At 49.7% G+C, this 12,382-nt stretch overlaps 1 protein-coding gene across 1 annotated transcript in view; it reads right to left on the bottom strand.

The window, feature by feature from the left end:
- The window catches only part of LOC306921139 (sodium/potassium/calcium exchanger 3-like), a gene marked incomplete at both ends in the record, with an annotated part of 106,619 nt that overhangs the window by 28,929 nt on the left and 65,308 nt on the right, over nucleotides 1-12,382 (bottom strand). The window contains 2 exons of the mRNA XM_079498250.1: nucleotides 1,233-1,317; nucleotides 3,736-3,810. Of these exons, the coding sequence (XP_079354376.1) occupies nucleotides 1,233-1,317; nucleotides 3,736-3,810 (160 nt within the window). The remainder of the gene's footprint in view (nucleotides 1-1,232; nucleotides 1,318-3,735; nucleotides 3,811-12,382) is intronic.

Raw genomic sequence — 12,382 nt, 5'->3', positions numbered from 1 at the left:
AAGGTATTGGCGTCAAAATATACTTTACAGTGCCAAAGTAAACATAATCAAAAATGTCTGAATTGTCAAACAGTGGGGTTTTTATAAATATTGAACCAATGAAAGGTATTTCCGCTGTTGGGGCGGGCCCTGGGCAATACTCAACCATGTATAAGGTCTGAGTGGGTAGAGTTGACTTCATCTGACAGCACAGTTACTTGGCATTTCAAGAATTAGCAAACGGTCATAACAACTGTAGCTCATAAGTCCAATATGTCCCCTGGCCAATGTGGGATTCCCTCTGACATCAGTGGTAGACCAGGGTTCGAATCCCAGGTGTTACAGTTGCACAATACATCTCTCTGTCTGGAAAGGACTTACTTAGTACGGTTTGCATTTTTAACCACTTAAACTCTATGTACTTAGTTGACTGGTGTCTCCTAGGACTCTCTATACCAGGTCTGTTTGCATTTTCCCTACAACAAACCTTCACCGAAAATAGCAGATCTCCAAGCTCACTCCTTGTCACATTGCAACATATTGTGAACTTGCAGATTTGCTATTTTCACCAGAGTTCGTTACACTTTAAGGTAAAACTTCATGAATATTCGTTGTGATCTGTAGTTTGGCAAAAAAAAACTACAACTTGTACACCTTTCTGTATAGATGAATCAACCATGTATAAGGTGCCCTGGCCTGGGCGCTGCCATAGCTGAGGTGTACCACGGAGGGGTGCCCTGGCCTGGGCGCTGCCATAGTTGAGGTGTACCACGGAGGGGTGCCCTGGCCTGGGCGCTGCCATAGCTGAGGTGTACCACGGAGGGGTGCCCTGGCCTGGGCGCTGCCATAGCTGAGGTGTACGCTACCATTAAGCATGGCTTTATATACACTGCAGCACTGGTTAGCTACACCTGGTTAGCTACACCTGGCCTACATGGATTCTAACATTTGATATGCAGGATGCGTACAAAAAAGTAAGCCGACATCGAAAACCACACATCAAACATATCGTTTCACGTAATTGAGCATACGCAATGACATGAAACACCAGGGTTGACGAGTGACGACATTTGTTTTCTTTATGTGCAACTGCCATTTTGACATGTACTGTAGTATGGGTGGACGGACAGACAGACAGACAGACAGACAGACAGACAGACAGACAGACAGACAGACAGACAGACAGACAGACAGACAGACAGACAGACAGACAGACAGACAGACAGACAGACAGGTGGGGAGGTGTTAATTACCTATCACAGATGTGAAGAGTTCAGGAGCAGAACTGCCAGCAGCCATGAATGTTGCCCCTGCTACGTCCTCACTGAGATCGAGACGCTGTGAGCAGTGAGACACATGGACCCACAGACAGACAGACAGACAGACAGACAGACAGCCAGACAGACAGACAGACAGACAGACAGACAGACGGTTTCATTAATAGGAGGAATCCATTACACTCAGCAGAACAATACAATCCACTTTAGTCTCAGCAAAAGAACAATAGAAGAGCAATGAGTCATAGCTTGACCCCTGACTCCTCGTCATTGGAGAGTACAAACAAAACTAACGCTAGTTATTATTAATATATCATGCTTGTGTCCACACTATACTATATATAATATGAAAACGCTCTTCTGGGACTAAACAGGAGCTAGGAATATCAATGCCAAGATAAATAGCTCTGGTGGACCACTGGCATATTGTGAACAATCCTCAAGGACCACCCCACACCCCCTCCCCACACCACCTCCCCACACCCCCACCCCACACCACCTCCCCACACCACCACCCCACACCACCTCCCCACACCACCTCCCCACACCACCTCCCCACACCCTAACCCCACACCACCTCCCCACACCACCTCGCCACACCTCGCCACACCTCGCCCCACCTCCCCACAACACCACCCCACAACACCACCCCACACCACCTCCCCACAACACCACCTCCCCACACCACCTCCCCACAACACCACCTCCCCACAACACCACCTCCCCACACCACCTCCCCACAACACCACCTCCCCACACCACCTCCCCACAACACCACCTCCCCACACCACCTCCCCACAACACCTCCCCACACCACCTCCCCACAACACCACCTCCCCACACCACCTCCCCACAACACCTCCCCACACCACCTCCCCACACCACCTCCCCACAACACCACCTCCCCACACCACCTCCCCACAACACCACCTCCCCACACCACCTCCCCACAACACCACCTCCCCACAACACCACCTCCCCACAACACCACCTCCCCACAACACCACCCCACACCACCTCCCCACACCACCTCCCCACACCCCCACCCCACACCACCTCCCCACAACACCACCTCCCCACAACACCACCTCCCCACAACACCACCTCCCCACAACACCACCACCTCCCCACACCACCTCCCCACAACACCACCTCACACCACCTCCCCACAACACCTCCCCACAACACCACCTCCCCACAACACCACCTCAAACCACCTCCCCACAACACCAGCCCACACCACCTCCCCACAACACCACCCCACACCACCTCCCCACAACACCACCCCACAACACCACCCCACAACACCACCTCACACCACCTCCCCACAACACCTCCCCACAACACCTCCCCACAACACCACCCCACAACACCTCCCCACAACACCACCCCACAACACCTCCCCACAACACCTCCCCACAACACCACCCCACAACACCTCCCCACAACACCTCCCCACAACACTATTACTACAGTGTGAGCGTCACACAAAAAGTATCAAAAGTAGCTGATCTGAAAACTCAAAACGTGGTGCGAAACGACACATTTTGAGCTTGTAGATCTGCTACTTTTGCTATTTTTGAATTTTAATCCTGGAAAGTAACAGTTTTGGACATACATGTTAATTTATGCCTTGGACCCACATCCACACCCACTAGTGGTCCGTGGACCCACACCCACTAGTGGTCCGTGGACCCACACCCACTAGTGGTCCCCACACCCACTAGTGGTCCGTGGACCCACACCCACTAGTGGTCCATGGACCCACACCCACTAGTGGTCCATGGACCCACACCCACTAGTGGTCCGTGGACCCACACCCACTAGTGGTCCGTGGACCCACACCCACTAGTGGTCCATGGACCCACACCCACTAGTGGTCCATGGACCCACACCCACTAGTGGTCCGTGGACCCACACCCACTAGTGGTCCCCACACCCACTAGTGGTCCGTGGACCCACACCCACTAGTGGTCCATGGACCCACACCCACTAGTGGTCCATGGACCCACACCCACTAGTGGTCCGTGGACCCACACCCACTAGTGGTCCATGGACCCACACCCACTAGTGGTCCGTGGACCCACACCCACTAGTGGTCCGTGGACCCACACCCACTAGTGGTCCGTGGACCCACAGTCCCACACCCACTAGTGGTCCGTGGACCCACACCCACTAGTGGTCCGTGGACCCACACCCACTAGTGGTCCGTGGACCCACACCCACTAGTGGTCCGTGGACCCACAGTCCCACACCCACTAGTGGTCCGTGGACCCACACCCACTAGTGGTCCGTGGACCCACACCCACTAGTGGTCCTTGGACCCACACCCACTAGTGGTCCGTGGACCCACACCCACTAGTGGTCCGTGGACCCACACCCACTAGTGGTCCGTGGACCACTGGCAGAGAAGCAGTTCCCTAAATTGTTTCACGGTGTCACTTGGAGCTAGCAAACATTCTGGTTAAATGGTACAAACCTCACATATCTTCTCCAGGGATGGAACAAAGTAGTCGTCACAGACCAGGGCGAGGGCGCAGAACATATATATGGCCTGGGAAAGAGAGTGACAAATAGACAATGGTCAGCGAAGATTCACACGACGTTTCACCTTCTGAGTTGACATGAGAAATGCTTTTGGCTAGTACTGCTGGCATGGGCACATTCCTGGAAAAATAAAGGTGATTTAGTAGCACTTCAGTTGCCTTGTGGTTAGAGAGTGATACCAGCCGAGTCATACCAGAGACTATAAACATGCCTCCCTGCTTGGCACTAAGCACCAACGGTTAGATTTGGGGATAAATCTCTAGGGCGGCAGTGGCTCAGGGGCAGAGTGGCCGTTAGAGCAGCTGGATGGCAACCGTCCGTGAGGCTCCCAGTTCGATCCCGGTCTCCCCCGGAGTAAAGGTGGTTGCACACCGGCCGCGTTTTTCGGAAAACCGATGGAGAAACGCCGCTAAAAATCCTAATTCGCATCCGATTCGCGCCCGGTGTGTGGATACCTTTACAGTGTCGAAGTGTCCTTGAGCAAGGCGCTTGAACCCCTAATCGCTCCCGATGTGCAGATTGGTGCCTTCCATGGTTTCCACCGCCATCGCTGTATGAATGGGTGAATGTAATGCACAATCTACCGGTACGTAAAGCGCCTTGGATAAAGGCGCTATATAAATGCACCATTTACATGTACCATTTACTGTACATACTATAGCATCCAGGAGGTATACTTGTCCTCATGTGACATCCTAGCATCCTGTCCAGGGGGTGCACTGTACAGTACTTGTACATCAAGCTGAAAACAGGAGATAGTCTCCTGAGTCCTGAACTATGGGCCTCCCCACACCACCTCCCCACAACACCACCTCCCCACAACACCACCTCCCCACAACACCACCTCCCCACAACACCACCTCCCCACAACACCACCTCCCCACAACACCACCTCCCCACAACACCACCTCCCCACAACACCACCTCCCCACACCACCACCCCACAACACCACAACACCTCCTGAGTCCTGAACTATGGGCCTCCCCACACCACCTCCCCACAACACCACCTCCCCACACCACCTCCCCACAACACCACCTCCCCACAACACCACCCCACAACACCACAACACCTCCTGAGTCCTGAACTATGGGCCTCCCCACACCACCTCCCCACAACACCACCTCCCCACAACACCACCTCCCCACAACACCACCTCCCCACAACACCACCTCCCCACAACACCACCTCCCCACACCACCACCCCACAACACCACAACACCTCCTGAGTCCTGAACTATGGGCCTCCCCACACCACCTCCCCACAACACCACCTCCCCACACCACCTCCCCACAACACCACCTCCCCACAACACCACCCCACAACACCACAACACCTCCTGAGTCCTGAACTATGGGCCTCCCCACACCACCTCCCCACAACACCACCTCCCCACACCACCTCCCCACAACACCACCTCCCCACACCACCACCCCACAACACCACAACACCTCCTGAGTCCTGAACTATGGGCCTCCCCACACCACCTCCCCACAACACCACCTCCCCACACCACCTCCCCACAACACCACCTCCCCACAACACCACCCCACAACACCACAACACCTCCTGAGTCCTGAACTATGGGCCTCCCCACACCACCTCCCCACAACACCACCTCCCCACACCACCTCCCCACAACACCACCTCCCCACAACACCACCCCACAACACCACAACACCTCCTGAGTCCTGAACTATGGGCCTCCCCACACCACCTCCCCACAACACCACCTCCCCACACCACCTCCCCACAACACCACCTCCCCACAACACCACCCCACAACACCACAACACCTCCTGAGTCCTGAACTATGGGCCTCCCCACACCACCTCCCCACAACACCACCTCCCCACACCACCTCCCCACAACACCACCTCCCCACAACACCACCCCACAACACCACAACACCTCCTGAGTCCTGAACTATGGGCCTCCCCACACCACCTCCCCACAACACCACCTCCCCACACCACCTCCCCACAACACCACCTCCCCACAACACCACCCCACAACACCACAACACCTCCTGAGTCCTGAACTATGGGCCTCCCCACACCACCTCCCCACACCACCTCCCCACAACACCACCCCACAACACCACAACACCTCCTGAGTCCTGAACTATGGGCCACGTGTCTCCAAAACCGTTAGTTCCCATAGCTGCTTACTTACTTGCATCAAGTCACAAATTTCAATATTTGACTAATTGACTTAAAGGTATATTCAGTGATTTGACTTAATTCAAATATCACTTATTTTTCTTTTTTTCCTGGATAATCCTCCCTACTATAGAGTGTGCTGACCATATAAGGAGTTCCTCCCTGTCCCCAGTGAGCCCCTGGGGTCAAAAAACCCTAGTTTCGGTTTGGGCTTTGGGTGGCAAAGCCTTCATCCAATCAGGATGAGAGGGGCCTTCCTCCAATCATGATCGAGTGGGGCGGGCATTGGTGCGCATGCTGTTGGTCTGTTGTACTTCCCCCACTGTAGAGCGTGTGCATGTGCACATCTTGTTACCGGGTGGACCTTTTTTTTTCTTCCAAATCACCCAAATCACTGAATGCTCCTTTAAAGGACCCAATTAACATTTTTGGGTGACTACGTTAAGGAAAGATCCTGGTGAGTAGCGAAAGTGCATTTTTTAATCTTTTCCTGCATGCGCAAGGGCTCAAAATAAACCTGAGCACAGTCAGTCACATGAATGGCTGTTCTTTTCCGTGTGTTCATTCATGGCTGTACTTCTACGCGGCACACTAAATACGCCTCTCTCTTCCGCCCACGCTACCACGGCATCTGACCGCACGATTGAACATGAGCCATCTAGAGAGAATGAATGATGAGTCAACCTCCTCCCGTCTCCACGGAGACAGGTGGGAGACATGTGAGTGGTGCGGGGTCGCACCGCACCACAGCTACCACGGAGACAGGTGGGAGACATGTGAGTGGTGCGGGGTCGCACCGCACCACAGCTTTTACATTAGACAGGTGGGAGACATGTGAGTGGTGGTCGCACCGCACCACAGCTTTTACATTAGACAGGTGGGAGACATGTGAGTGGTGGTCGCACCGCACCACAGCTTTTACATTAGACAGGTGGGAGACATGTGAGTGGTGGTCGCACCGCACCACAGCTTTTACATTAGACAGGTGGGAGACATGTGAGTGGTGGTCGCACCACACCACAGCTTTTACATTAGACAGGTGGGAGACATGTGAGTGGTGGTCGCACCGCACCACAGCTTTTACATTAGACAGGTGGGAGACATGTGAGTGGTGCGGGGTCGCACCGCACCACAGCTTTTACATTAGACAGGTGGGAGACATGTGAGTGGTGGTCGCACCGCACCACAGCTTTTACATTAGACAGGTGGGAGACATGTGAGTGGTGCGGGGTCGCACCGCACCACAGCTTTTACATTAGACAGGTGGGAGACATGTGAGTGGTGCGGGGTCGCACCGCACCACAGCTTTTACATTAGACAGGTGGGAGACATGTGAGTGGTGCGGGGTCGCACCACACCACAGCTTTTACATTAGACAGGTGGGAGACATGTGAGTGGTGGTCGCACCGCACCACAGCTTTTACATTAGTAAGACAGGTGGGAGACATGTGAGTGGTGCGGGGTCGCACCGCACCACAGCTTTTACATTAGTAAGTAAGTAAGTATTACTTACTTACTTTTACATTTTATTTATAGAGCACCTTTGACAGACAGAGTCACAAAGTGCTTCACAACAGTAGAAGCAAAACATAGCAATAAAAAAAACAATAAAGCAAGGAGACAGAAAACAGAACAATCGGCAATGGTGAAAATCAATAAATCAATACAGGACTACGTTACTATGGCCTGTCTGAAAAGGTGGGTCTTTTTTTTTTCAATGTATCTTTATTGAGGCTCTGACATTTCACAACTGTTCAATTGCAATTCAATGTATATAGAACCACACCTTTTTCTTTTTCAACACAGTACCACAATACAGACATTACAATGCACAGACGAAAAAAGAAAGAAAAAAAAGACAAAACGAGTACACCACAGTCTTTTTTTATTTTTTTATATCATTTTTATCCCACGATTTTGTAACCCATTTTTCACCCCTGTGTCAATTATCTAATGTGATCCTGGGCTCTACACACCCTCCGCCAATCTAGTCCCCATATATGGGGGACATGGGGAGAGCAACGGACTTGAACTCATGCTTCCTTCATGCCTGAGTGTCCAAGTTGCTCCTTTACACCTGACAGGGGGGAGTTTCCCTGGTTGGACGTAGCGCGTGGAAGGAACACGTTATTCCAACCAGTTTCTTTCCCCTCCATCAGGCGCCCCGGCTGGCCAGGGGGAGGCAGTTTAGAGACCAGGATTACTGCATGTTTTTTGTGAGGGTACCTACCCTAGGGGACACGGGGAGAACATGCAAACTCCACACAGAAAGGCCCTTTCGCCAACCCCGCCTCGGGTATGGGCACTGATGATGCAGAGGAGGAAACACGCCGCCAGCACCCACAGCGTCCCGAGCGGGAATTGAACCCTGGACCTTCTAGCTGTGAGGCGACAGCACTACCAACTGTGCCACCGTGCCATACACCACAGTCTTGACATGATTGTACATTACAGGTCACCAGAGTCTTTGTTATTCACTACCGTTCTGAAAAGGTGGATCTTTAAACGTTTTTTGAAAAGGTCCACAGAGGCCACAGATTTCAGGTGGTAGGGGAGGGTGTTCCATAGCCTACTGGGAGGTGAAACTAGCAAAGGCTCGGCCACCTTTAGTTTTTAGATGGAAAGATTTTGCTTTTATTTATTCAATAAGTGAAGTTAACCCCTGTTGGTGTTTTAAGCATTATGTTATGCTTTAGCTATTGAAAAATAGCAGATCTACAAGCTCATAGGTCTGCTATTTTTGAAAAATCGTGAAAATGTGGCGCAAAACTTTGAATATATATCCTTTCAGAGCGAACATTTTTAACTAAAATATTTGCTTCTGGGGGTCCCTGGAGCATCATATTTTCAGATGGGGGTCAGCGGCCAATTACATATAATTCTAGGGGTCCTTGACATGAAATAGTGTGAGAACCACGGACAAAGAAACATGGGTTTTTCATAAAACTGTCAGGATTTAGAAGACATTTGTAGAATCGAACTTAGGTCTAAATGGGTTAAATCATGAAAAACGTAGCTTTTTTGGGGGGGGGAATGTTTTTTTTTAAAATGTTTTAATTAATAAATTATAATAACTAAAAACAAAATGTAGGAAACAAAAAATTAAGGGACCCAATGTTTGGGAAACAGTGTTCTAAATAAACCAGGGGTTCTCAACCCGTGGGTCGCGACCCCTCGGGGGGACGCCAAATTATTTTGGGGGGGTCCCCAAATGATTTAAAAAAAATATTTTTGCAACTGAATGGCTGGAAAAGGGAAATGAAGTGGAAATGGAAATGGAAATGAAGTGTTTTGTTTACATAGTACACTTAGTACATGCATACACTTTCCTTAATGATTATATCTGGTTTCAGACTAGTATTCATTTCTGATATATTGTCTCTATTATTAAGGTTATTTTTTAAGTCAGTTTGTATTGGCGGTGGGGAGGGGGGGGGGGGGGGGGGGGGGGGGGTCACGAGACATGGCCAAAGCATTTCCGGGGGTCCCCGGCCAAAAAGGTTGAGAACCCCTGTTCTAAACTATGAAACCTATGTCCTTCTTGGTAGTACTGTACTGCAAAGACAGCACACTGTACTCCGAGCAAATATGAGGCAGGCTACTTAATAAATGCAAACGTTAAAAGGCAACAGGCACTGCCAATGTACTGTACATCAAGCGGAAAGGAAGGAGTATTATATATATTTCATGAGGAGTTAGTTCCCTTTTGCAGCTATACTGCGCTGCAAAAGTGAACGTGTGGTGGCATGGTTGCATAATTGCCTATAGGGTCAGTGACACTTCCTAATTTATACTCCCATCGCGTGACTGTACGACGTGTCACTTGCCGGTAAGATGGGGGAGCAAAAATAGTTCATAGCTTAATTTTATACTCGGGGACACAGTCAGTCACACAATGGCAGCACGCGGCGAAATAGCACATCCACCAGCTTGTAGAACTGCTATTTTCGCCGTAGTTTGGTAGTCACAGGCTTTAGCTTGGTAGTCCTCGGAAAGGCACCGTTCCCCCGAGACGCTGCGCTGCTGGCATATAGGCTTCCATTATCGCCAAAGCCCTGGGGAACCAGACACTAGTATAATGCACTAGTATAATGCACTAGTATAATGCACTAGCATGTGCTGGAGGAACACTCCGCCTGCACCGAGCCAGTCGGGGTCCAGTGAACCTTTATTTATACTCGAAAGTACAGTTGGAGGCCATCGATATTGTCCTTTTCTTTTTGCTGAGGTTTGCGTGATCTGCGCAAAAGGACAGTTAACCCATTTTGGGCGGGAACCCCTTTTGGTGTTTTAAACATGTTATAATTTAGCTATTGAAAAATAGCAGATCTACAAGCTCATAGCGCGCCACCGAGTGGCGCGCTACGAGCTTGTAGGTCTGCTATTTTTGAAAAATCGTGAAAATATTTATTTCAGAAAACTGGAGGATTTAGAAGGATTTTTTAAAATGTTGAGGTCAGGCCTAAATGGGTCAAATGATAAGGGACAATATCGGTGGCACCCAACTGTATATACAATTTAGGGCAATCCCTCATTTTCAATGTAGCCGAGGTTACAATATACATAGTACAATCAATACATCCAAAACACAATACATTATGAATTACGGTAGTTAGACCGGCATCCACTTATGTTGCGTGTCTTGACCCCTGCAGAGAATCTAGGCCAGGACAGCCAGGGGCCAATTTTATGCATGCCTGAATCACGCAGCACTGTGATGTTGGCCTATGGTCTCTGATGTGAGAGGACGCTGTCGCTGGCGTCTGTTTGTTCGCCGCTTCTCCATCTGAGCTAGTTTAGTTCAGTTTAGCTTAATTTAGGCCTGACGTCAAAATTTAAAAAGAATTACTTCTACATTTTCAGAAAAACCTCATGTTTCTATATCAGTGGTTCTCAATATTTCATGTCAAGGACCACAAAAATTATATGTAATTGGCCGCCGACCCCCATCTGAAAATATGTTGTTCCAGGGACCCCCCCAGAAGCAAAGATTTGAGTTAAAAGAATATATATTCCAAATTTGCGCCACATTTTCACGATTTTTCAAAAATAGCAGACCTACAAGCTCGTAGTGCGGCACTCAGTGCCGCGCTATGAGCTTGTAGATCTGCTATTTCTCAATAGGTAAAGTAAAGGGGTTCCCACCCAAAATGGGTTATTGCAACCTCCATGCGCTCCCTCCGCTCTGGTACTTCGAACCCACTCAAATGCAAAAAAGACTAAGCTCCGCACTACTATGGGGGACCGGGCCTTCTGCTCAGCTGCTCCTCGGCTGTGGAATGCCCTCCCCGACCACCTACAGTAAGAGCACCACAGTCTGCGGACGCTTTTAACAAGGCATTTGCATTTTGCATTGTAGCACTTTGAGATCTGTTTCAAATATAGAGTGTGTTATAAATAAAATGTATTATTATTATTATGATGGATTATGATTAGGTTTCCCCTGGTCGCTTGAGAACCTGGATGTCATTGCTGTCAGGCAGAAACCTTGATATAATCTTTTTATGTTCTTTGTTTTTCATTAATAAAGGCTTAGAAATACATGTATTTTATAGCTTGTTGTATCCCAGCAAGCCAAATGACGTCATGATGACGTCCTCCGGTGACTCCGGTGACGTTCAGGACTAGGCCAGATCACAGCCCATATGGGGATGATCTTTATGTCATTTCCAGTATAAATAATATAGCTTATATTGGGCCAGATCTGACTAGTTATGATATGACTTATGTTGATCTGGCCTCGATCAGACTCTCTCTCATTCATCCAGGGACATCCGTCTTAGTGGGCAGAATTTATGATGGTTGAAATCAGGTGATATTCTGGGCCAGATCTGACTAGTCTTGGTTTGAATTGATCTGGCCCAAATCAAGACGTCACTAATTCGTCCAGGTCCTGACCGTGCTTGCTGGGATGCAAGTAGCATATCTGCAAGCGTGCAGCGCACATTTAGAAAAATACCGTAAGTTACAGTTTTGGACATCCAACAATTTCCACTTGACAGTGTGGATATGTTACAGTACTTTACAGGGCTTTACATTTGCACATGTTTACGCACGCCGCGTGTGCAGACGCACGCGGCGCGCGCCCTTACACTGACATACATACAGTGTATATATATAGAGCATATAGAGCAGTGGTTCCCAAAGTGGGGTCCGGGGACCCCTAGGGGTCCTTTAGGGAGTTCCATGGGGTCCCCAGCTAAATGATATAGTTAGGAACCAAATTGGACCCTTATGGGTCTGTAACTCAGAGAGTGTACAAATGGAACCAAATTAATAAATTAACTTTGATTTTATAATATACATTGTGGTCCCAGAGATAGAAATGCCATTAAATAGGGGACCGCAGCGTAATTCAGGTCAAACCGGGGGCCCTACAAATATTATCTTATGGGGGTCCTTGGCATATATTTTC

This window comes from Electrona antarctica, assembly GCF_951216825.1.
Source record: "Electrona antarctica genome assembly, chromosome: 4".
Classification (NCBI taxonomy): domain Eukaryota; kingdom Metazoa; phylum Chordata; class Actinopteri; order Myctophiformes; family Myctophidae; genus Electrona; species Electrona antarctica.
The sequence above is the reverse complement of the archived record's forward strand: the minus strand, read 5'-3'. Positions and strand labels throughout refer to the sequence as shown.